The sequence below is a fragment of the Aquarana catesbeiana genome, linkage group LG02, assembly GCF_042186555.1.
Source record: "Aquarana catesbeiana isolate 2022-GZ linkage group LG02, ASM4218655v1, whole genome shotgun sequence".
In the NCBI taxonomy this organism is placed as follows: Eukaryota; Metazoa; Chordata; class Amphibia; order Anura; family Ranidae; genus Aquarana; species Aquarana catesbeiana.
Genome location: NC_133325.1, coordinates 145900842 through 145924769, shown reverse-complemented (window position 1 = coordinate 145924769; position 23928 = coordinate 145900842). Strand labels below are relative to the sequence as shown.

Here is a 23928-nt window from a genome sequence, read left to right as displayed (position 1 = left end):
AAAGACACAAGTCCATCAAGTTCATGTAAACTCTTCTCCTGTACATACTGCTTACTGTCCGTCATACCCTCCACACTCCTCTCCTGCACACACTGCCCAGTGCCTACTGCCATACCCTGCATTTCTGTACATACTGCTTACTGTCATACCCTCCACACTCCTCTCCTATACATACTGCTCACTGGCATACCCTCCACACGCCTCTCCTCACCTGCACAATCTGCCCACTGTCATACCTTCCACACTCCTCTCCTAACTTGCACAAACTGCTCACTGTCACATCCTCCACACTCCTCTGCACATACCGCCCACTGTCATACCCTCCACACTTTTCTTCTGTACATACTGTCCATTGCCATACCCTTCACACTCCTCTCCTGTACATACTGCTCACTGTCATACCCTCCACACTCCTCTCCTGCACATACTGCTCACTGTGATACCCTCCACACTCCTCTCCTGCACATACTGCTCAATGTGATACCCTCCACACTCCTCTCCTGTACATACTGCCCACTGGCATACCCTCCACACTCCTCTCCTGTACATACTGTACTCAGTCATACCCTCCACACTCCTCTCCTATACATACTGCTCACTGCCATACCCTCCACACTCCTCTCCTGTACATACTGCTTACTGTGATACCCTCCACACTCCTCTCCTGTACATACTGCCCTCCTTCATACCCTCCACACTCCTCTGCTCTCCTGCACATACTGCCCTCTTTCATACCCTCTTCACTTCTCACCTACACTTCTTACCCACTAAAACAATTCTTCAACATCATATTGAATATCTCCAATGTTACCAGCTCTAGGATGGACACACTTTTGCTCGTTCAGCTAAAGGAAACCTTCTCTGTCTCCAATTTTGTTTTGCCCATTATTAGTACTGTACTCATTAGTACTCATTTATTAACTACAGCTCTCTTATACACGTTTAATTAAAGTATGATATTAGGTAACGGTATGCCTCTTGTAAAACCATGGCCATTCTAAATGAATGTCCCTCCCCCTATTAAAGTACATTCTCCACCTACAAATAACAGCAAGGAAAGGTGTCCCTGGAAATTTTTTTGAAATGTTGACAATTATGCTAGAGCCCCTAAAGGTCCATTAAAACATACGTATTTATTGTGAAAATCCTGTGAGCTACTAAATGAAAATAATAACCAAAAGGTAGGCTGACTGTGCTGCTTGTACTGTTCACACTCTCATAAATGTGCCAAGTATATTACAAATTTAAATAGTACCATGCTACAGTAATGGAACGCTTATAATAATAACAATAATTATAAAAAAAGTAGGATCACAGTACTCGATACATCAAAATATACATGAATGAATCCAATATCAGTGGATAATTTAAATCAGTGCAGACGATGAATAGTCCATGCAAAAAACTGTATGAATAATAAAAGTGAAACAGTGATGAAAAAACGAAGATGCAGCCTCCCATTAAGAGCTGTAATACCCCACAGAGTGCTTCTAATGCCCCGTGCACACGGTCGGATTTTCCAACGGGAAATGTTTGAGAGCAGGTTCTCAAATTCTGATCATGTGTACACAATTTCGACGCACAAAAGTCCATGCATGCTCATAATCAAGCAGAAGAGCCGCATTGGCTATTGAACTTAATTCTTCTCGTCTCGTCGTACGTGTTGTACATCACCGCGTTCTTGCCGATCGGAATTTCCGACAACATTTGTGTGACCGTGTGTATGCAAGACACATCCTTCGGAAAAAAATCCAGGATTTTGTTGTCGGAATGTCCGATCGTGTGTACAGGGTATTACTCCCAAGTAGCGCTCAGACAGCTCAGATGAGTTCTCCATTTCTCACAACAGATCACCTCCAAGTCTCCCCCTCCAGGAATAATCTCACCTGTGGGAGTGTGATCTTTTTTTTTTCCCACAAATAGAGCTTTCTTTTGGTGGTATTTGATCACCTCTGCGGTTTTTATTATTATTCTTATTAAAAATGTCAGGTGTTTTAATCCACTCTATCCTAAAAAAAAAAAAAAAAAAAGTTGTATTTTTTACTTTAATCTCTCTGTGGGGTTAATAAATGTAAACGTTTTAAAGAAGCAAGCAGCAGCCAGACATGACAGACTGTATTAGGAGGTCATTTATTTTGAAGTGTGAATGTGTAAAGGATTTGTCTGGAGTTCCGTTTAAAAAAAAAATACACTGCTGTATAAAATAAAGAATAAGGCTTTGCAACAAAGTCACCTGTACAGAAACAATGTCATTCCTGAAGGTCACACTGTCATCCTGATGTCTCTGAATTTACTTTCATTGCAGGATCTGGATTCTTCCTACCAGCAGAGGGCGCCGCTGCTCTTCCTCGCGTTATGGAGCCGCTCTTGTCCAACCTAGGGTTTAGAGCGCAGGCGCATTGCTAGCTGTCAACGAGGAGGATCTGCGCTTGCTCAGTGCCGTCACCCTTCTTCATTCTCTCCCCGCCAAGGTGAGGCCCGGCATTGTAGTGTGGATGTGTGTTCGTGTACGGACAGCGTGAGAGCGGTCGGCGGGGTGGGGATCCTGGGTCGGGAGTAGGTGTGCAGGATGTAGTGTCTATGGAGGGATTAGTGCGGGTGCGCCCCGGGGGTGAGAGCATAGAGCGTGACCTTGTGCCTGTCCCTGGCTGGAGGTGATCAGCGGGCAGGATTCCGGTGGGGGAGATCAGTGATGGAGGCTCATTGTACGGATTATGATGAGCAGAGCCCAGGATCCTGTCCACGTAGTGCTGTGTGGATCCGGCCTGGGAGGGGCCCATTCATCCTGGAGTGTCAGCTCTCACATTCCCCCCCCCCCTGTGTGAGCCCTCACATTGTCAGCTCTCACATTCCCCCCCCCCGTGTGGAGCTCTCACATTGTCCCCCCCCCCGTGTCAGCTCTCACATTGTCCCCCCCCCCCCCCCCGTGTCAGCTCTCACATTGCCCCCCCCCCCTGTCAGCTCTCACAATGCCCCCCCCCCCCCCTGTCAGCTCTCACAATGCCCCCCCCGTGTGTCAGCTCTCACAATGCCCCCCCCCGTGTGCAGCTCTCACAATGCCCCCCCCCCCCGTGTCAGCTCTCACATGCCCCCCCCCCCCGTGTCAGCTCTCACAATGCCCCCCCCCCCCCGTGTCAGCTCTCACAATGCCCCCCCCCCCCCGTGTCAGCTCTCACAATGCCCCCCCCCGTGTCAGCTCTCACAATGCCCCCCCCCCGTGTCAGCTCTCACAATGCCCCCCCCCCCCCGTGTCAGCTCTCACAATGCCCCCCCCGTGTCAGCTCTCACAATGCCCCCCCCCCCGTGTCAGCTCTCACAATGCCCCCCCCCCGTGTCAGCTCTCACAATGCCCCCCCCCGTGTCAGCTCTCACAATGCCCCCCCGTGTCAGCTCTCACAATGCCCCCCGTGTCAGCTCTCACAATGCCCCCCCCGTGTCAGCTCTCACAATGCCCCCCCGTGTCAGCTCTCACAATGCCCCCCCCCGTGTCAGCTCTCACAATGCCCCCCCCGTCAGCTCTCACATTGTCCCCCCCCCCCCCCCCCCGTCAGCTCTCACATTGTCCCCCCCCCCCGTGTCAGCTCTCACATTGTGCCCCCCCCCCGTGTCAGCTCTCACATTGTCCCCCCCCGTGTCAGCTCTCACATTGTCCCCCCCCCCGTGTCAGCTCTCAACATTGTCCCCCCCCCCGTGTCAGCTCTCACATTGTCCCCACCCCCCCCGTGTCAGCTCTCACATTGTCCCCCCCCCGTGTCAGCTCTCACATTGTCCCCCCCCCCGTGTCAGCTCTCACATTGTCCCCCCCCCGTGTCAGCTCTCACATTGTCCCCCCCCCGTGTCAGCTCTCACATTGTCCCCCCCCTGTCAGCTCTCACATTGTCCCCCCCCCGTGTCAGCTCTCACATTGTCCCCCCCGTCAGCTCTCACATTGTCCCCCCCCCCGTGTCAGCTCTCACATTGTCCCCCCCCCCGTGTCAGCTCTCACATTGTCCCCCCCCCGTGTCAGCTCTCACATTGTCCCCCCCCCGTGTCAGCTCTCACATTGTCCCCCCCCGTGTCAGCTCTCACATTGTCCCCCCCCCGTGTCAGCTCTCACATTGTCCCCCCCCCCCCGTGTCAGCTCTCACATTGTCCCCCCCCCCGTGTCAGCTCTCACATTGTCCCCCCCCCCCCGTGTCAGCTCTCACATTGTCCCCCCCCCCCGTGTCAGCTCTCACATTGTCCCCCCTCCCCCCCGTGTCAGCTCTCACATTGTCCCCCCCCCCCCCCCGTGTCAGCTCTCACATTGTCCCCCCCCCCGTGTCAGCTCTCACATTGTCCCCCCCCCCCGTGTCAGCTCTCACATTGTCCCCCCCCCCCGTGTCAGCTCTCACATTGTCCCCCCGTGTCAGCTCTCACATTGTCCCCCCGTGTCAGCTCTCACATTGTCCCCCCGTGTCAGCTCTCACATTGTCCCCCCCGTGTCAGCTCTCACATTGTCCCCCCCGTGTCAGCTCTCACATTGTCCCCCCCCGTGTCAGCTCTCACATTGTCCCCCCCCGTGTCAGCTCTCACATTGTCCCCCCCCCCGTGTCAGCTCTCACATTGTCCCCCCCCCCCGTGTCAGCTCTCACATTGTCCCCCCCCCCCGTGTCAGCTCTCACATTGTCCCCCCCCCCCGTGTCAGCTCTCACATTGTCCCCCCCCCCCCCGTGTCAGCTCTCACATTGTCCCCCCCCCCCCGTGTCAGCTCTCACATTGTCCCCCCCCCCCCCGTGTCAGCTCTCACATTGTCCCCCCCCCCCGTGTCAGCTCTCACATTGTCCCCCCCCCCCGTGTCAGCTCTCACATTGTCCCCCCCCCCCGTGTCAGCTCTCACATTGTCGTCCCCCCCCCCCCGTGTCAGCTCTCACATTGTCGTCCCCCCCCCCCCCGTGTCAGCTCTCACATTGTCGTCCCCCCCCCCGTGTCAGCTCTCACATTGTCGTCCCCCCCCCCCCCGTGTCAGCTCTCACATTGTCGTCCCCCCCCCCCGTGTCAGCTCTCACATTGTCCCCCCCCCCCCCGTGTCAGCTCTCACATTGTCCCCCCTGATTTTTCAGCTCATTCGAATGAGCTTAGGTTGCACCAAAAGTAGTACTACGCTTCAAAAACGCACTGCAACCAGATCACATGGTACTGCAGCACTATAGGATCTACTGCAGGCAAACGCACTGCATTTGCGATCTGTGTTTGAGGAGTTAAAGTGATTGTAAAGTCTTGTGTTTTTTTTGTTTTTTTTTTTCCCTATAAGAATAACAAACATATTATACTTACCTGCTCTGTTGCAGTGGATTTGCACAGAGCAGCCTGGATCCCCCTCTTCTTGGGTCCCTCTTCTGTGATCCTGGCCTCTCCCTCCTGTTCAGTGCCCCCACAGCAAGCAGCTTGTTATGGGAGCACCCGAGCCGAGTCACAGCTCCCTGTGTCCATTCAGACACTGAGTCCAGACCCGGCCCCTCCCCTGATTGGCTAGCTGACTTTGACAGTATCGGCAGCCAATGGCACCATTGCTGTGTCTCAGCTGATCAGGAGGGAGAATCTCGGACGGCTAAGACACTTGTGGACAGAATAGGGTTGTCCCGATACCACTTTTTTAAGACCGAGTACAAGTACTGATACTTTCTTTTTCCAAGTACTCGCCATTACTGGTCCTTTTTTTAAATGTTGTGTGACAGTGGCACTAATATGGTGCACTGATGAGGCGTGGACTTTGTTTTTTTTCTATCTATCTATATATCCTCCTTTTTTTTTTTTTTTTTTTTTTTTTTTTTTTTTTTTGAGACATGGAAAGGGACTGAAGATAGAGATTCCCCAGTCCCCTTCTCAGCTGCACTGAACATGAATGGACAGCATTATAAACACAGTTTATGATACTCCATTATGAATGGACAGAGTCAGTGAGCACTGACTCTGTACATTCAGAAAAGGTAGGAGCCGGTAAATGACAGATTTAGTGCCCATCAGTGCGGTGTCACCAGTGCCTTATCAGTGCCCATCACTGCAGAGAGGGGAGAGTTACAGATAATCTGGAGACCGAGCGTATCTTGGGCTGACAGGTCTGGTTTTTAAAAGCACCGCTCATTGTACAGCCCCGCCTCCCTGCACTGGAATTGTGATAGACATCGCAGAGCACGCTGTTCCAATGTGCAGGGAGGCGGTGCTGTACGACGATCGGTGTTTGCACATACAGACCTATCAGCTCGAGATGCGCTCTGTCCCGATTATCTGTAACTATCCCCGCACTGGAGAGAGATGGCGATTGGGGGGCGGTGCTGGCAGGAAGGAGGAGGAGGAGGAGGAGGAGGAGGAGGAGGAGGAGGACACCACCTCCTATGGGTGGCACAGACCAGGGGCTGTGAGACCCCCTCCGCCCAATACAGCGAGCAAGGCGGGAGTACAACTGACTGCTCGTTTTCAGAGGACTACAAGGGGGGCGTGTCAGACCGCTGGCTGAGGTTACTGGAGGGATGGCAGTTAGCGGTCTTGCAAACAGGCAAATAACTGTTGTTCAGCAGGCTAATGCAGAGGAACTACAGAGCTCAGAAGAACATGCCTGACATAGTTGGTGAAGGTAGATCAGCAACGTGAACATGGAAAAAGTTTTTGCCCAGAGCTCTGCTTTAAAGCGGGAGTCTGGCGACCAATCCTTTTTTTTTTTTTTTAGGTCATTGAGACACTTTGCTAACCCCAAAATAATACTCAGTTTGGGTGTAATATTTCCACCTCTGTCTGTTTTCGTACTGAAGAATAACTTAAAAAATGTGATGCTGGCTGTTTCCATCTCGCTTGTGGGCATGTGAAGCCCACAAGCATTGATTTCTGGGATGCGGTGAATGTTGTTCATTCACAGCTTGTTCAGGCACATGATCATTGTTTCCACGCTGAATCTTGGGAAGTCTGACACTAAGCTCCCAGGAGACAGTGCGGTGCCGGGGAAAGGCAATAAACACGCCTACTCCCATGGGAGGAGAGACAGGAAGTGCCACAATAAAGTACAATAGAAAGGTAAATACAGCGATAAAAAAAATTTTCGTGCGGCATTTGAACATCTGTGCAATTAACTGAAGGGGGTAAGATTAAGTTAAAAATTTGAGTGGAACCCCGCTTTAAGGAGGAACTTCACCTAAAACAGGACGTTCGGCTTTTCCTCCTCTCGCTATTCTTACCCCCTCTTTCTTGGAGAGGTGTGTTTTTTTTTTTTTGTTTTTTTTTTGACAGGTACCTGCTTCCACTTCCTATCTCGCCCAGGTGAGAAGAGTAGAAGCAAACAGCCCCCCCCCCCATCTGCAACCTTGGGCCACATCATATGTCCCAGGAGACTGCGGGACCAGTCTGCAAGTGTGCAGCTGTGAAGTCCCAGCCGGCTTCCCACAAAAGCAGGTGGCGCTGGGGACCTGAAGAATCAGCCCCGGTGAAGATAAAACTGAACTAGTATGTGTCTCTATATTAAAAGTCATCAGCTACGGTATTTGTAGCTGCTGACATTTAAAGCGGTTGTAAACCACGGATGTAAAAAAAGAAAAAAAAATACACCTGCAAGGCAATGGCATAATATGCTAGTATGCATCGCATACTAGCACATTATGAAAAACTTGCCTTATAACAAAGCCCTCCAGTGCTGTACCATCACCACTGAGAAGGTTGACATGTTCCCCTGGACTTTCTTCTGGATTCACGCACTCCAGGTATGTGATTGACCGGAGCCGCAATGATGTCACTTGCGTGCGAGAGCCCTCGGTTCCGGCACTAAGCTCTGGCAAGGTATGCCAGACCTTCAGAGCCCATGCGCCAGTGATGTCACTGGCTGCATGCAGGGTCAAAACAGTGCACGTTTTAGGAGATATTAATTGTACCTTCAGCAAGATTACTATTGCGATAACACATCATCAGTAGGGTAAAACTAACCTGTCTCACAACGGTCTAAACCCAGCTCATGTTCCCTATTAGTGGGTGAACAATCCAATGCTGTAGTTAAAAATTACCAAGTGGGGTTTACTACCGCTTTAATTTTCTGAGAACTTACACTAGTTCCTCTTTAAGTACGCACATATGAACGAGGCCTTAGGTTTGGATGCAGTGGAGAATTGGTCCCCCTGCAAGGGTATTTACTGCTATCTTGGCCCTTGTTAAGCCTTGTTAAGCCTTGTTTATACTTGCACTTTGGGGGTGTTAAAAACACAAAAGCTCTTCCTTTTTTTTTTTTTTTTTTTTCTTTTAACTCCTCCCTGAACTGCACCACCTTAAGGGCCCTTTCACACTGGGGTGGTTTGCAGGCGCTATTACGCTAATAATAGCGCCTGCAAACTGACCCGAAAGTGCCGCTGCTTTGATTCCAGTGTGAAAGCCTGAGGGCCCGAATACCCGAGGGTAAAACCGCCCCACTAGCGGCCGAATACCGACGGTAAAGCGTCACTTACAATAGCGGCGCTTTACCGCCGACTCCGCCCCAGTGTGAAAGGGCCCTAAAGCGGAACTAAAGTCTCACTCCCTGCAGCCGCATGCAATGCATGCTGTTATAGCGGGATAATATGGGTTATTAGACGTTAAAGGCCAAGTTCACTTTTCAGTGAAAAATAACATATGTCGGGCTCCTGCAGATACGTTCTCCAGCTTTCTGCCCTTATCTCTGTACAGGTGGTCCCCTAGTTACAAACATTTGACTTACAAAGGGAGGGAGACAACAGGAAGTGAGATGAAATCTACCCCCAGGAAGGGAAATTCACTCCTGTAAGAGTTATTATGAGAAAAAGTTACCTCCACTGAAACCCAAAATTTTCAAAATCCAATTGTCATAGGGACAGAAAGTGAAGTGAAATCTTCTGAACGGGCACAGACAGCAAAACAAATGTAACAGGGGTGTTAGCCCTTCCCATGCTATCCAAAAAGCTTAAAAAATGTACCTGTTCCGACTTACAAACAGATTCAACTGGGAAAAGTTTTTGGCTTGACATGCACATTAACTTTTTAGAAATGTAACAAAATGAAATTTTTACGTGTTGTGATGCGGTGTAGGTAGTCGCAGAATACTGCACTGTGTAAGGCCCCATTCTCACGGGCGGACCAGTCGGGTCCACCTGTCAGTTTTAAAGCTTACAGGACAGGCTGTGGTGACTGGTCACATCACTCGAGAGACCTGCTAGAGCAAAGATTAAGGTAAGTATTTACTACTTATTCAGGCTCCCCCAGACATAATGAGCATTTAACCATTGCATTGCAGGGGACTTGGGCTTTAACCTGTGTGTAACGCTTTAACGGAGTGCTTACACAGGGATTAGATCAATGGCTCTGACAGTGAAGAGGTAGGGGAGGTGGGCAGTGACAGATTCACCTGACGACTGTTGCTAGAATTCGGGCTCGTTCACATCAGCTTGTGTGCTAAATGTTTGTGGGTTAGTGTCTTAGACCCTGCATGTCTCAATAAAGTGAACCTGTCTCCTAAAAATCATCACACGGGTGACTTTTTGTCTGGAGTGAGAGCAATAATTCTAGCATATGACCTCCTCCATAGCACTAAACTGTTGACCTATATAGGGGGCTTTTAAAGTGTCGCCTGTAGAAAATATAGGGTAATGAAGTTTGTTGCCATTTCAGGTGCGGACATAAATTTAAGGTTTGACATGTTGGATATCTATTTACGCTTTGCAACCTCCTCTTTTATATTTTACCAGAAATTTGGGTTGTTTATTGCGTGCATTTGCCCTAATATTAACTTTAGTGTTTTTTTACTGAAATTTTGCGTTTCTTAGGTCTTTGCGGTAATATCAACTGACATAAAAAGGTGGAACTGCCACTGTTTTATTCTCTAGGGCAGTGATTCTCAACCTGGGGGTCGAATGACATTTTGCCAGGGGTCACCAAATCCTGGGCTGTTCCTGAAGCCCGCACCGCTCTCCCAGCATTTTTGCAGCCGCCCAGCAGGCTGTCCCTGGAGCCTGTGGAAGCCCAGCTGGGCTGTTTCTGGAGCCTGAGGCCGCCCACTCAGCCTCTTCCCAGCCGCTCATTCAGTTCACGGCATGGCTGGGGGGCAGAGACTAGAGGTCAGCTGACTGGTGAGGGATGTGAAATGGGAGGGGCTGGAGGAGACCCTATCTCCTGATTTCGGCATAGGCGTCACTGCTGGAGACACACTGAAGACGGAGACACAGTGATTAACACTACCTGTGATTAGAGTTGCCATTAAAAGTCCCTACTACAGTTCTCAGATCAGCAGATGACCTTGATCAAGAGCACCTAAGCTGACTGATCAGAACTCCCCCCCACCCCCCAAGGCATAAGAGAAGGAATAAAAATAGAGAATACATGGAAGAGAGGAAAAGAGGGTGCGGGTACAAAGAAAAAAGGAGAGAATAAGAAAAAGACAGCTAGAGAGAGGGATGGGGGAAAAAAAAACAAGAAAATAGGATAGGTAGAGATAAAAGGGAAAGAAAGGAGAACACAAAGTGGTACATCCTAAAATGTACCATATTGTCCTGTACACACGATCAGACTTTCTGTCGGAAAATGTGCGATCGGAGCTTGTTGTCGGAAATTCCGACCGTGTGTAGGCTCCATCGGACTTTTTCCATCGGAATTTCCGACACACAAAGTTTGAGAGCTGGATCTAAAATTTTCTGACAACAAAATCCGTTGTCGTAAATTCCAATCGTGTGTACACAATTCCGACGCACAAAGTTCCACGCATGCTCAGAACGAAGCAGAAGAGCCGCACTGGCTATTGAACTTCATTTTTCTCGGCTCGTCGTCCGTGTTGTACGTCACCACGTTCTTGACGTTTGGAATTTCCGACAAGATTTGTGTGACCGTGGGTATGTAAGACAAGTTTGAGCCAACATCTGTCTGAAAAAATCCGATGGATTTTGTTGTCGGAATGTCCGATCGCGTACAGGGCATAAGGGGTTTTAATACTGTACTAGGGTAAAGGACTCAGGGAACGCTAAATGTTTGTGGGTTAGGGGCGCAAATTGCTTGTCTTGCCTTGGGTGCTGACAACCCATGCTACGAAAATAATTTTACTGATAGGGGTCCCCAAAACTTGGGAAAATTTATCAAGGGGTCACAGCACTAGGAAGGTTGAGAACCACTGCTCTAGGGTGTCTGCTTTTAGAAAAAATATATCCCCAAAAAATATAGTTTTGGGGATTTTATGTAATCTCAAGTCCTCCTTCCTTTTTTTTTTTTTTTAACGTGTGCAAAAACAGCTCTGGCAGTGAAAGGGTTTTTAGAGCTAAAGGATCATCGTGACAGCCACTTAGCATTCATAGAATGGGAAGGTGGGAATGTCATTTAAAGCTACCAATGAGCATGCTGACTGCAAGATCCATTTTTCTTGTGTGAAAATATTAAATGATATATATTATGTTGAGCAGAAATTTTGGAGAAAGGGGGATATAAGGAGTTCAGTGTGGATGCGGAAAAAATTTAGAAATGGAACTTCCACTTCCACTTTTCGGAATCCCCCCTCCGGTATCGCATTTGGCATCTTTCAGGGGGGAGCAGATACCTGTCTGATCCAGGTATTTGCTCCTACTTCTGGGCATAGATGGCCGCACTATCCGTGGATATCTACGCCATGTCCGGCTCCTCCTCCATCCCCCCCCCCCCCCCGATGTCTTCTGGGAGACACACAGGTCCCAGAAGACAGCAGGGAACCAGGCTGTGAAGCCGTAAGGGACAGATCGGCTTCGGGTGCCAACATCGCGTGCGTCCTGGACAGGAAAGTGTCCATATTTTAAACATCAGCAGGAATTCCGCTTTAAAGTGATTGTAAATTTAAGAAAAAGAAAAAAAAATTTATACTAACCTGCTCTGTGCAAAACCACTACGCAGAGCGGTCCGGATCCTCCTCTTCTCGAAACCCTCTTATGTGCTCCTGGCCCCTCCCTCCTGTTCAGTGCCCCCACAGCAAGTAGCTTGCTATGGGGGTACCCTAGTCATATCACAGATCCCTGTGTCCATTCAGACACGGAGCCACGCCCCCTCTCTCCCCTGATTGGCTAGCTGACTGACTGCAGCAGGAGCCAATTGGAAAGGAGAATCTCGAACGGCCGAGACGCTTGTGGACATCACTGGACAGAGATGGGGCTCAGGTAAGTATTAGGGGGGGCTGCTGCACACAGAAGACTTTGTTTTATCTTAATGCATAGAATGCATTAAGATAAAACAAACAACCTTCTGCCTTTACAACCCCTTTAAGGTTTATGTAAAGCCAGAACTTTTTTCTTTGTATTTGTGTGGAAAATCACACTTTATAGAACTGCCACTGAAACAGAAGGTGAGAAGAAATCTTCCAATGGGGAACCTCTTCTGACATCCTTCTAAGAGGGAGTTCCCCTCATTTTGGAGAGATTTCTTCCTAATTCCTGTTGCGACTCTGGGACAGGTCATGAAGAGAAATCTTCTCAACAGGCCAAAGACAGTAAAAAGAAACTGTCACGTTTATTTAATCATTGGCCATTATATCTAAAATTTTAAAAATGTTTTGGTTTGGCATACAGTTTTAACTAATATCCATCATCTTAGTGTGACTGACCCTTTAAGGTCAGTTCACACCAAAACGCGCGCTGCGAGAAACCTGCGTTCCATGTGCATTTCTCGCACTGTGTGTTCAAAACGCACTGCACTTGCAATCTGCAGTTAGTATCGGCACAATGTAAACCATACCCCAAACGCAGGTCAATTACCTGCAGGGAAGTGAGAAGTACCATGCGATCCTACCATTCCCTCTTCTTTCCTATTTCAAAATGACCATACTAGGCATGAGAGCGCATCCCTCCCAGCCTGCTTGGTTTTCTGGCTGTGCTGGGAGAACAGCCTGCCTGTCCTTTTATTAGCCAATATTTGTGCTGATTCCCCCCACCCATTCACTGGGAAGATTTGCTGTTTCTCCATCCCCACCTCTCTAAGCCCCTTATGCAGCTGAGAAAAAAGTTTGTAAACACTTATAGAAAAAAATGTATTTTTATGTAAATATGTAAGTATTTATATTCACAAACATTTTGCCTTTTATTTCCATTTTTAAACTGAATTGGTGGTTTTTACAAGGTAAGGGTTCACATATACTTTAAAGTGGTATTAAACCCAAAAATGTACAGTGTTGCAGCTTACCTATCATTGGACATGGTGACTGTATTCAGTTTGTTTGTTTTTATTTATTTTTTTGAGGGTCTTTCCCTCTGTTTTTCACCTGGTGATCTAGCCAGTAACACACCTCCTCCCCTCACTTTGAAGATTATGAGGCAGGAAGTAAAGACACATCACCCCTAATAGACCACAGAGGCAGAAAGAACCAGGTTTAAACTATTCCCTATTTTATCCAAATTGGGAAAGAAATGGAAATATGCTTTAGGTAAGGGTGGTTATAGTAATAAGACTGTTTAATGCATATCTTATTTTTTGTTCCTTTTACAGTATCACCTGTGTGGCATTCTTGTATTCCCTGTCTGTCCACCTTAACCTGCAAAATGTACGCCTGCGCCAAACTTGTGTCCAACCCAATTTTGGTAAGTTGTCTGAACGGGTTTGTAAATGCAAATAGTGGAAAATATCAAACTATTTTCAAACAATCACATGGCACGTTACATAATGGCATGAGACTAATAATAAAGTGTAGCTTTGTATTATATACAGTTAGGTCCATTTATATTTGGACACAGGCACAATTTTCATACTTTTGGCTCTGTATGCCACCAGAATAAAATTTAAAACAAAACAATCCAAATGAATTTGAAGCTCAGACTTTCAGCTTTTAATTCAAGGGATTGAACATAAATATCCAAGTACAAATTTTAGGAACTGCAACCATTTTTCAGGGGCACAAATGTAATTGGACAAATGAATATAATCATACATAAAATGTTAATTTTTTTTTTTTTTTAAAGGAATATTCCTTTACTGACAATGACTGCCTGAAGTCTGGAACCCATGGACATTACCGAAGACTGGGTTTCCTCCTTTCTGATGCTTTGCCAGGCTCTAACTGCAGCTGTATTCAGTTGTTCTTTGTGGGTCTTTCTGCCTTTTAGTTTTGCCTTCAGCAAGGGAAATGCATGCTCAATTGGGTTGAGATCAGGTGATTGATACAGCCATTGCAGAATATTCCACTTCTTTTCCTTCAAAAGCTCCTGAGTTGCTTTTGCAGTGTGTTTTGGATCATTGTCCATGTGTACTGTGAAGCGCCGTCCAATCAACTTTGCTGCATTTGGCTGATTCTAGGCTGACAGTATATCTCTAAACACTGCACAATTCATCCGGCTGCTTCTGTCACATCAAGAAACACCAATGACCCAGTGTTACTGGAAGCCATGCATGCCCATGTCATCACACTGCCTCCACTATGTTTTACAGATGACATTGTGTGCTTTGGATCATGAGCTGTTCCAAGCCTTCTGCACACTTTTTTCTTCCCGTCATTCTGGTACAGATTGATAGTTTAGTATCATCCGTCCAAATAATTCTTTTCCAGAACCGGTCTGGCTTTTTTAGATGTTTTTTTGGCAAAGTTATTAATCTGCCTTTTCTATTCTTCAGGGTTATGAATGGTTTGCACCTTGTGGTGAACCCTCTGTGTTTGCTCTCATGAAGTCTTCTCTTGAATGTAGACTTTGACAATGATATACCCACCTCCTGGAGAGTGTCTGTCACTTGTCTGCACGTTGTGAATGTTTTTTCTTTACCATAGAGAGAAGCCTGCGTTCATCCACCACTGTTGTCTTCCATGGACATCCAGGCCTTTTTATGTTGCTGAGCTCACCAGTGTGTTCTTCTTTCCTCAGAATGTACCAAACTGTGGATTTGGCCACTCCTAATGTTGCTGCTATCCTCTGATGGATTTGTTTTGTTTTTGAAGCCTTACAATGACCTGTTTCACTTGCCTGGACAGCTTCTTTTAACACATGATGTAGGTTCACAGCAATAAATTCCAAATGCAAATACCACACTTATGACCCGTACACACGGTCAGATTTTCCAACAGAAAATGTTCGATGGAAGCTTGTTGTCGGAAATTCCGACCGTGTGTAATTTGAGTTCTGGACAAAATCCGTTGTCATAAATTCCGATCGTGTGTACACAGTTCCGATGCACAAAGTTCCACGCATGCTCGAAAAAGCAGAAGAGCCGCGCTGGCTATTGAACTTCATTTTTCTCGGCTCGTCGTACGTGTTGTATGTCACCGCGTTCTTGACGTTCGGCATTTCCGACAAGATTTGTGTGACCGTGTGTATGCAAGACAAGTTTGAGCCACATCCGTCGAAAAAAAAATCCATGGATTTTGTTGTTGGAATGTTTGATCATGTGTACAAGGCATAAGAATTCACTCCCAGACCTTTTACCTGCTTAATTGATGAAGAAATAATGGAGTAGCCCACACCTGGCCATGAAACAGCTTTTGATTCAATTGTACAATTGCTTTTGGTCCCTTGAAAAAGGGGGGATGGCTATTCTTAGGAGCTGTTATTCTTTAATCCTCTCTCCGATTTGGACCCTCAAATTAAACCTGAGAGTGTACACTTTCAGCCCATATCCATTATATAACTATAGCTTGGGGATATGCAATTAGCGGACCTCCAGCTGTTGCAAAACTACAAGTCCCATCATGCTTCTACCTCTGGGTGTCATGCTTGTGGCTGCTAGTCTTGCTATGCCTCATGGGACTTGTTGCAACAGCTGGAGGTCTGCTAATTGCATATCCCTGCTATAGCTTGAATATGTTTGGGTAAATGCCTGGGAAAAACTAAAATTGTGTATGTATGTATATAATATATATATTCTTAACTGTAGCATGTAACGCATAAACCATGTATTTTTGCAGATTGCGCTATGTTGGTTGGCACAGTGGTGCATTAGTTAGTCGTCATCTTCTACTGCCTAATGAGATTTTAAAACGGCATGCAAAGCCTATATTTAGACGTCTTCTAGACTGTATGAAAAACCTATAAACATTTCTTGTTCACGCACAAAATATATATGTGCTGATAAATGTCTGAACTGCAAGAAACTTTATGGATTTAAAGCAGGCCTTGTATCCGATATTTTCTGCAGCCCTGGAAGGTTTTACTCCATTAATGACCAGGCCATTTTATTGTGATACGGCACTGCGTTACTTTAACTGAAAATAGCACGGTCGTGGGACGCTGTACCCAAACAAAATTGACCCCCCCCAAATAGAGCTTTCTTTTGGTGGTATTTGATCACCTCTGCGTTTTTTCCTTTGTTTATAGCACGCAAAAAAAAAAAAAACAATTTTGAAAACTATTTTTTTACTTTCTGCTTTAAAACCTATCCAATTAAAAAAACTTGAAAAAAATCGCATTTCTTCATCAATTTTAGTCCAATGTGTATTCAGGTACATATTTCTGGTGAAAAGAAAATCCCAATAAGCGTTTGGTTTATGCAAAAGTTATAGCGTCTACAAACGATGGGATATTTTTATGGAATTTTTATTTATTTTTTTACTAGTAATGACAGTGATCAGCAATCTTTAGCGGGACCTCAACATTGCGGTGGACAAATCAGACACCTTGCTGACACTTTTTTTTTTTTTTTTTTTTTTTTTTTTTTGAGACCAGTGACACTAATACAGTGATCAGTGCTAAAAATATGCAGTATTACTGTACTAATGACACTGACAGAGAAGGGGTTAACATCAGGAGCAATCAAAGGGTTAAGTGTGTCCCTAGGGGGGTGCTTGCTAATGGGGGGGGGGTTTGCTCTGACTGGTTGAAGACCGAGATTGGTGTTTAGAGTTGACCCGCCACAGTAAATATGTGGTAGATGGTCGGCAAGTGGGGGGGGGGGGGGGGGGGCTTGAAGGTAAGTGATGTGTAATTTTAACTAGGTTAACTTTTTAATGCTACTGTTACTTTACACTATGACAAGCAGACTTGATAGGTTTGCTTTAAGGTAATGTTATGTTTTTATTTTTCTGTATCCAGATGAGGAATGGTGCTTGTCTTCTTTCCCGACCACTTTCCAGTAGCCTGCTGAGCCGCCCTGTATTCAGGACAGAGCAGGTAAACACCCTATGAACTATTATTTTTTTTTTTAAATATAAACTTTTATTGAGTTAATTGTAAATTTACATACAAAAGCACATAATCTGGATCAACTAGTTACCCTATACCAAAACAATAACAGAGCTTGAGAGATACATTCCTTTCCAATGTTTTGTAGATCATTATAGTTATGGCTTGCCACCTATTCAGACAAAACATTTATACTTGGGTGACCATTACTTCTCTTGGGCAGAAATCTACCCCAAAGCACAACAAACCAGACGTTGGAAACAAACAAAACGAGAAGTGCCGGTTCACACTACAGCAACTTGGGATCCGACTTGTCAGACTTCAAGTTGCCCCAAGTCGCTGGACATAAGAGATTCCATTGAAGTGAATAAGAGCCGTCTTAATGTACACTACTGAAGTTGCTCCAACCTCAGATAAGGTTCCTTTACTACTTCAGGGCGACTTCTAAGCAACTTGTACCCATAGATTTCAATGGAAGTTGCCTCCAAGTTTGATCTCCATCTATATTAAAGCGACTTTACAGGAAAGAATATAATTTATACAGGTACTTCCCACGTTTGCCCAGGCAACTCACTCCCTCCCACAGAGCTGATTATTCTGTGATTGGCCACAGCCAAAGTCGCCTGTCTTGGAGGCAACTTTAAGTCGCGTTGTAAGTTTCCTCCAAATCGCCTTGCAAAGTCATGCTGTAAGTCGGGTTGCCCCTGTGTGAACAGAGCCGAAGAAAGGGGAGAAATCAGCAACCAAGTCTATCCATTTCTCCAACAGTCCATCTGAGGAACCATCTCCCCAAACCAGAGCTGCGTCATTAAAATAAACAACTGCTTGTAAGAAAAAACAATTTATAAAAAAGATCCCAGAGCCCAAAAAAATCAGTCCAGGGAGACCATACGGCCATATACTTCGTATAGCATTTATGTATATTTACCGTTGGTTCCTCCATTCTCCCTACTTGATTCAGCTCACTTATCCACTCTTTAATTGTAGGAGCCACGTCAATGTTCCAGTGTCTAGGTATGATTATTCTCGCTGTGGAGAGGAGAAAGCGAAGAAACCCCTTTTTGGTCTCTCCCTTAGAGCCCGGATAAGGCCATTTCTGGAGATTTCTGATATTGCATGCCAGTGACTTAAGGACAGATTTGGAAGACAGTCTCCCAAAACGTTATAATCTGGGACATGTCCACCATATGTGGATCATTGTGCCTTTATTCCCCCCCCCCCCAAGCGCCAACACTTTTCTGGAAAGTTAAGTGATATTCTATGAAGCTTCACAGGGCATCTATACTACCTGGTTAATATTTTATAATTGTTTTCTTGTATATATGTTGAAAAACTAGATTTAAAGGTTAGAAAACGTGACTTTTTCCAATCTTCTGTGGTGATACTATGACCCAATTCTCTCTCCCAATCTCTGATGTTATATGGCTGATTAGGGAATGCATGAGATAACAATATGATATATTTTTGAGATAGTGCAAGAACACTCTGGGAGCCCATTACAGAGGGATTCAAATGGAGTTAAATCCCTATGGAGTGGACCCTTATTTAATAGTTTTATATAAAAATGCTGAAGCTGAAAATAATGTAACCAATGACTCGGATAATTACATTTTGCAGTTGCTCATGTATTAAACAATTGAAGTCCCTTGGCTTGTAAGCACTTGTTTAATTGGTGAGAGGCTCAAAGTAGTCGATCGTAGAAACCTGGTCGAAGATAGTCCCGATGGAAATTCAGGGTTACCCATTATTGGAGTAAATGGGCCAGTGGTTGAAGAGCTACCAAACTGTCGGATGGTGAAGTCCCAAACTTTTAATAATGATAGTGTCAACGGTGAAAGTGCTTGTCTAGAGGGGCATGATTCAGGCATAATCCACAGATTTCAAAGGGATAGGTGTTATTTGTTCGATAGTTACCCACGGTTTAGTTTTTCCGCGGTAAAACCAATCCACTATTCTGGTCAGAACAGAAGCTAAATGGTATAGTTCCATATGCGGTAACCCTGTTTTCCGCTTTACTAAGATGTCGTAACGAAGCCTAGCTGTAGAATTTGGCCATAGATGCCTTTTTAATAAGCTATACAGTAGTGAACGGAAGAACGCTCTCTGGTGTGTTTTATAGGTAGTGTTTGATATAAATATATAAAAATGGATATTTTACCTCGTTTTTTATATCGCCATTCTCCCTAACCAGGAATGTTTTCCCCCTAATCCTGAGTTGAAGTTGATTAATCACAGAGTTCAGCATAGGTAGATAGTTCAGTTCATATATCTTTTCTTCTGTAGATGCAATATTAACGCCCAAGTATTTAAGAGAATGAAGTTGCCACTGAAATGGGAAATTAGTTTCCAATATTCCTTTCTCAGTTAACGGTAGTGTAATATTGAGGCACCTAGATTTTGTAACATTTACTTTAAAGTTGCTGTAAAGTCCAAATTGCTCAAGTTCGTGCAAAATGCTTAGGGAAAAGCTATTCTTGGGATATTTATAGATGGATATGGTCATCCGCAAAAATGCTTAATTTATAAGAGCTATGGCCAACCTGAACTCCGTGAATAGAGGGATTAGACCGTAAAGCCATAGCCAGATGTTCCATTGCCAAGATATACAGGTATGGTGATAACGGGCAGCCCTGGCGTGTCCCGTTATAAATATTAACGAGTCAGGACAATATTCGGTTAACCCTTATCCTCGCTGAAGGAGCGGTATTTAAAACCTTTTTTTTTTTCCTTTTTTTTTTTTTTTTTGTTTTGTTTTTTGTTTAAATTCCACCGGGAGACCTACTTGTTTCAGAGATGCTACCATGAACCTCCAATCCAAATGATCGAAGGCCTTCTACGCATCTAATGAGAGGAGGCAAAGTGGTATCTTGGTTTTCTGGGCATATTGTATCAAGAAACTTGTCTTTTAAGATATTGTTCTGGGCTTCTCCATTTGGAACAAACCCCACCTGATCTAAACCTATTAAGGAAGGAATCACAATTTGTAGGCGCATAGCTAAAATCTTTTCAAAAATTTTCATGTCCACATTTAGCAATGAAATGGGCCTATAGCTAGAACATTCAGTAGGATCTTTTTGTTTTTTTTGTTTTTTTGATTAATTTCTTGTAATGAAAAAGGGGTCGAAAGGCTTTTTGTCTCTTCCTCTGTTATACATGGTAAAGCTGTATGCTTAATATAATCAGAAAGTTGAGAGTAATTAAAACTGTCTGAGTTAGCTATATTTTGTGTCCCTTAAGTTATAACGTGAAGAATAATATTAATGGAAAGTAGAAGCTTTTTGTTCCAAAGTGTGTAAGAGGCCTCGCTGTGGACAGTGAATCTTTGAAATATAGCGTCCAAATTGTTTTTTTAGAAATGGACTATTACCATGTCATGGTACGCATGTTTTTTGCTGAAGACCATGTACCTATGAATTAAGTGGGAAATTTTGAAGGGTACTTTTACACCTATTCATACAGGATAAGCTGCATATTGTAATGTGTTTCTTATGGGTCCTCGAAATAGCATAAACGCACCAAAAAACACACTTGCCCTTTTTTTCCCTACTGCCACAGTGCATGTATTTATCACCATATGCGTAGGTGCATTGGAGGTCTTGTGTGTCATTTGCTGCATGAATCTTTTTGTGGCCTGTGGGAGCCTGGGACATCCAAATCCATCTTCGGGATGCAGAGTGGTGGGAAACATTCCTTCCCTTCCTGTTCAGCTGATCACTATTTCGCCAGGCTGTAAGTGAGGGAAAATCTGCAACAGACTAGCAATAAAAATCTTAACACTTAAGCAGGGACAAAGCTACCATGGTACAACTGTGCCAGCCATGCCGGATCTCACTACCAATAAAATGGAATTCTGGCCCAAACTTTTGTGTTCTTTAGTTTTAGGCAGAGTGGGAAAGGGTTAGCTGTTCTTTCAGTATCAAATTGCTGTCTGTGTGGTGAGCCTTTCCAGTACTTCCAAATAACTGCACAGGAGGTGGGGGCAGTTCCAATGACAAAAAGAACATAAGAGACATTCTAACTTGCATCAATGCAGATCAAAATATGATGTGTACCGCTGTAAAGATGCATAAAGGACAATGAAAATGAACATGAACTAGGTAACACATATTTTAGGGAAAAATTATAAAGCGTGAAAATGCTCCAGTGCAAATTTTGTAAATAGTGTAAAAGTGTATATGTAGTATTGCTGCTTACACTTAGACCTGTATGTCAGAAAACCATATAAAAGATCAGTGCAGCGCAATAGGCTAAATACGCAAGGTTATATATATATATATATATATATATATATATATATATATATATATATATATATATATATATATATATGACATGAGGCAAAATAGAAGTTCTGGACAGCTGCACTCCGGAATATAGCCTTTATTTGTAAAAAGTCCAACAGATACAAGCCACAGCAAAAAATGGGACAAACTAGCTGACGCATTTCACACTTAACAGTGCTTAGTCATTAGTCATAGTCTTAGTGCGGCTGTCCAGAACTTCCTTTTTGCCTCATGTCGCTATATGCTTATCCGGCACCTGGTGTTCCAGTTCCGAGGAGAGTTCTATATCCACATTTCCACCTGGAGCGATGATCTCCTTCCCTTCCCCTTGTATATATGTGGGTCAGCAGTCGCTACAATATCCACTGTTGTATAAATACCATCAGTTGTGCATCATTTGGACATTTTACTGACTGTGCATATATAGAAACACAAAAACAATCAAATTGCAAACCTATGAAAAGCAATAATATAAAAAATCTATCCTGTGCGAAGTGTCCATTCACTACACACATTTTCTATTTAATTGTATTTGTCCTTTTTTCTGAAGTATGAATAGTCCCCTCAATCAGTATAAAACCACCCTCTGGTGCGTTTTTGGATATTACTTATGTATTCACGGTTTGCCCACCACCAGTGTAATACTGCTCTCACTTTGAATGGACCCAATATTTTTTAGGTCAACAGCTCTTTTCCCCCTTTAAACATGGGGTCCCTGGGTGCCTCCTTTACCATCACTGGAAATTTTGGAATGTCATCCTGGGCCACCCTATCAGATACTTGCATATTATGCGTAGGTTGCACTTTATTTGTTTTTATATCTGCACAGCCGGTATATTTCCAATTGATGCACGATTGATGGTATTTATGATTTATGTAACTGGATATTGTAGCGATTGCTAACTCGCATATACAACCTTGCGTATTTAGCCGTGTGTGTGTGTGTATATATGTATGTATGTGTATGTGTGTGTGTGTATATATGTATGTATGTGTATGTGTGTGTGTGTGTGTGTGTGTGTGTGTGTGTGTGTGTATATATATATATATATATATATGTATGTGTGTATATATATATTATATATATATATATATATATATATATATATATATATATATACACACACACTGCAACTAACGATTATTTTCATAATCGATTAGTTGGCCGATTATTGTTTAGATTAATCGGTTAATAACCTTAAAAAAAAAGTGTGGTGTATAATTTTAGTTAATATGTAAAGCTTAAAAAAAGGCAATTCATATCTTTATACGCAGGGGTAAATATGAATAACCAACTATTTGGTTAGGGAGTAAAATCTTTAATCCTCTCTGAGAATAACAGACAGAAGAGATATACTATTAGAGGTTGAATCTAGTAAATATCATCAGACTCAGATCAAATTTTTTTACTTAAAGAAAAAAAAAAATTCTAGACTGTTTTGCAGATTTTCAAACAGAACTGTAATATTACATGCTTTTCTGCAGCTTCTCCATTGAAGTGTATTGAACCAAAAAAGCACCCTTTCCGAATACACAGCAGCTGAAAAAAGCATAGATGTGAATGTTAAATGAACTGTAGTGCATTTCTGCAAAGAGCACCAAAAAACACATAAGTGGGAACCAGGCCTAAGACATTTAGTAACATAATGGAGTTAAATAAAAAATTAGCCCTTCAATTTTTTACTGTGCAACATTGAAAGTAATATTTACAGTAGAGATTATTTGCTCTCTTTGTACTATGTAGGGCTTATTTTAGATTTTGTTTTTTTTTTTTTAACCCCCATTATGTTACTGGCTGATTAATCGATTATGAAAATAGTAATTGATTTTCATAATCGATTAGTTGTTTTGGCCCTGAGATATATATATATATATACACACACAGGGGATGATGATTTTGCTGTTACTCATTGTTGCCACTGGAGGAAGCAGATTGTCTCAGCCGGTGGGAGATTAGTAGCATTAGATAGCTGACTCAGATTGGTGTCAAGTGTTTTGAGTAAGGTAGTAAATGCTTTTAAATTCAGAGAGTTACTAGTATGTGTGGTGTATTAATGACTTGTTTCTTTTAGTCACAGGAGGTGGCACTGGTTCCATCACGAGGGGTTCAGACCAGTGCATTGTGCCGAGACATTGATACTGCTGCTAAATTCATTGGTGCTGGAGCTGCCACTGTAGGTGTGGCTGGTTCTGGAGCTGGTATTGGTACAGTATTTGGAAGTCTCATTATTGGATATGCCAGGTACGTTTTTTTTTCATTTTTTTGTTTAGTTTTATGCTGTCCATATTTTGTTCGCAATCGAAGCATAACATGATCTAACTTACTTTTTTTTTTTTTTTTCTCCACTTTTCTGCAGGAATCCATCCCTTAAACAGCAACTATTCTCCTATGCCATCCTGGGCTTTGCCCTTTCTGAAGCTATGGGACTGTTCTGTCTCATGGTTGCTTTCCTCATCCTGTTCGCCATGTGAATAATTTTTTGTCTTGCAAAATCCTCTTTGTCATCGAGTCCTGTTTTTCTGTGGCAATATACAGGGTTTGGGTCCCTTGTCACAAGAGTTGCCAGTAGATTCTGGCTAATAAATAACTTTAAGAATTTGGA

General features: G+C 44.1%; 1 protein-coding gene across 1 annotated transcript; it reads left to right on the top strand.

The window, feature by feature from the left end:
• The first annotated feature begins 2320 nt into the window (after positions 1–2320).
• Positions 2321–23928, top strand: ATP5MC2 (ATP synthase membrane subunit c locus 2). Its single transcript, XM_073613606.1, has 5 exons — positions 2321–2471; positions 13429–13520; positions 16953–17030; positions 23398–23567; positions 23683–23928. The coding sequence occupies exons 2-5, from the start codon at positions 13482–13484 to the stop codon at positions 23795–23797; spliced, it is 402 nt and encodes a 133-aa protein (XP_073469707.1). The 5' UTR covers positions 2321–2471; positions 13429–13481; the 3' UTR covers positions 23798–23928.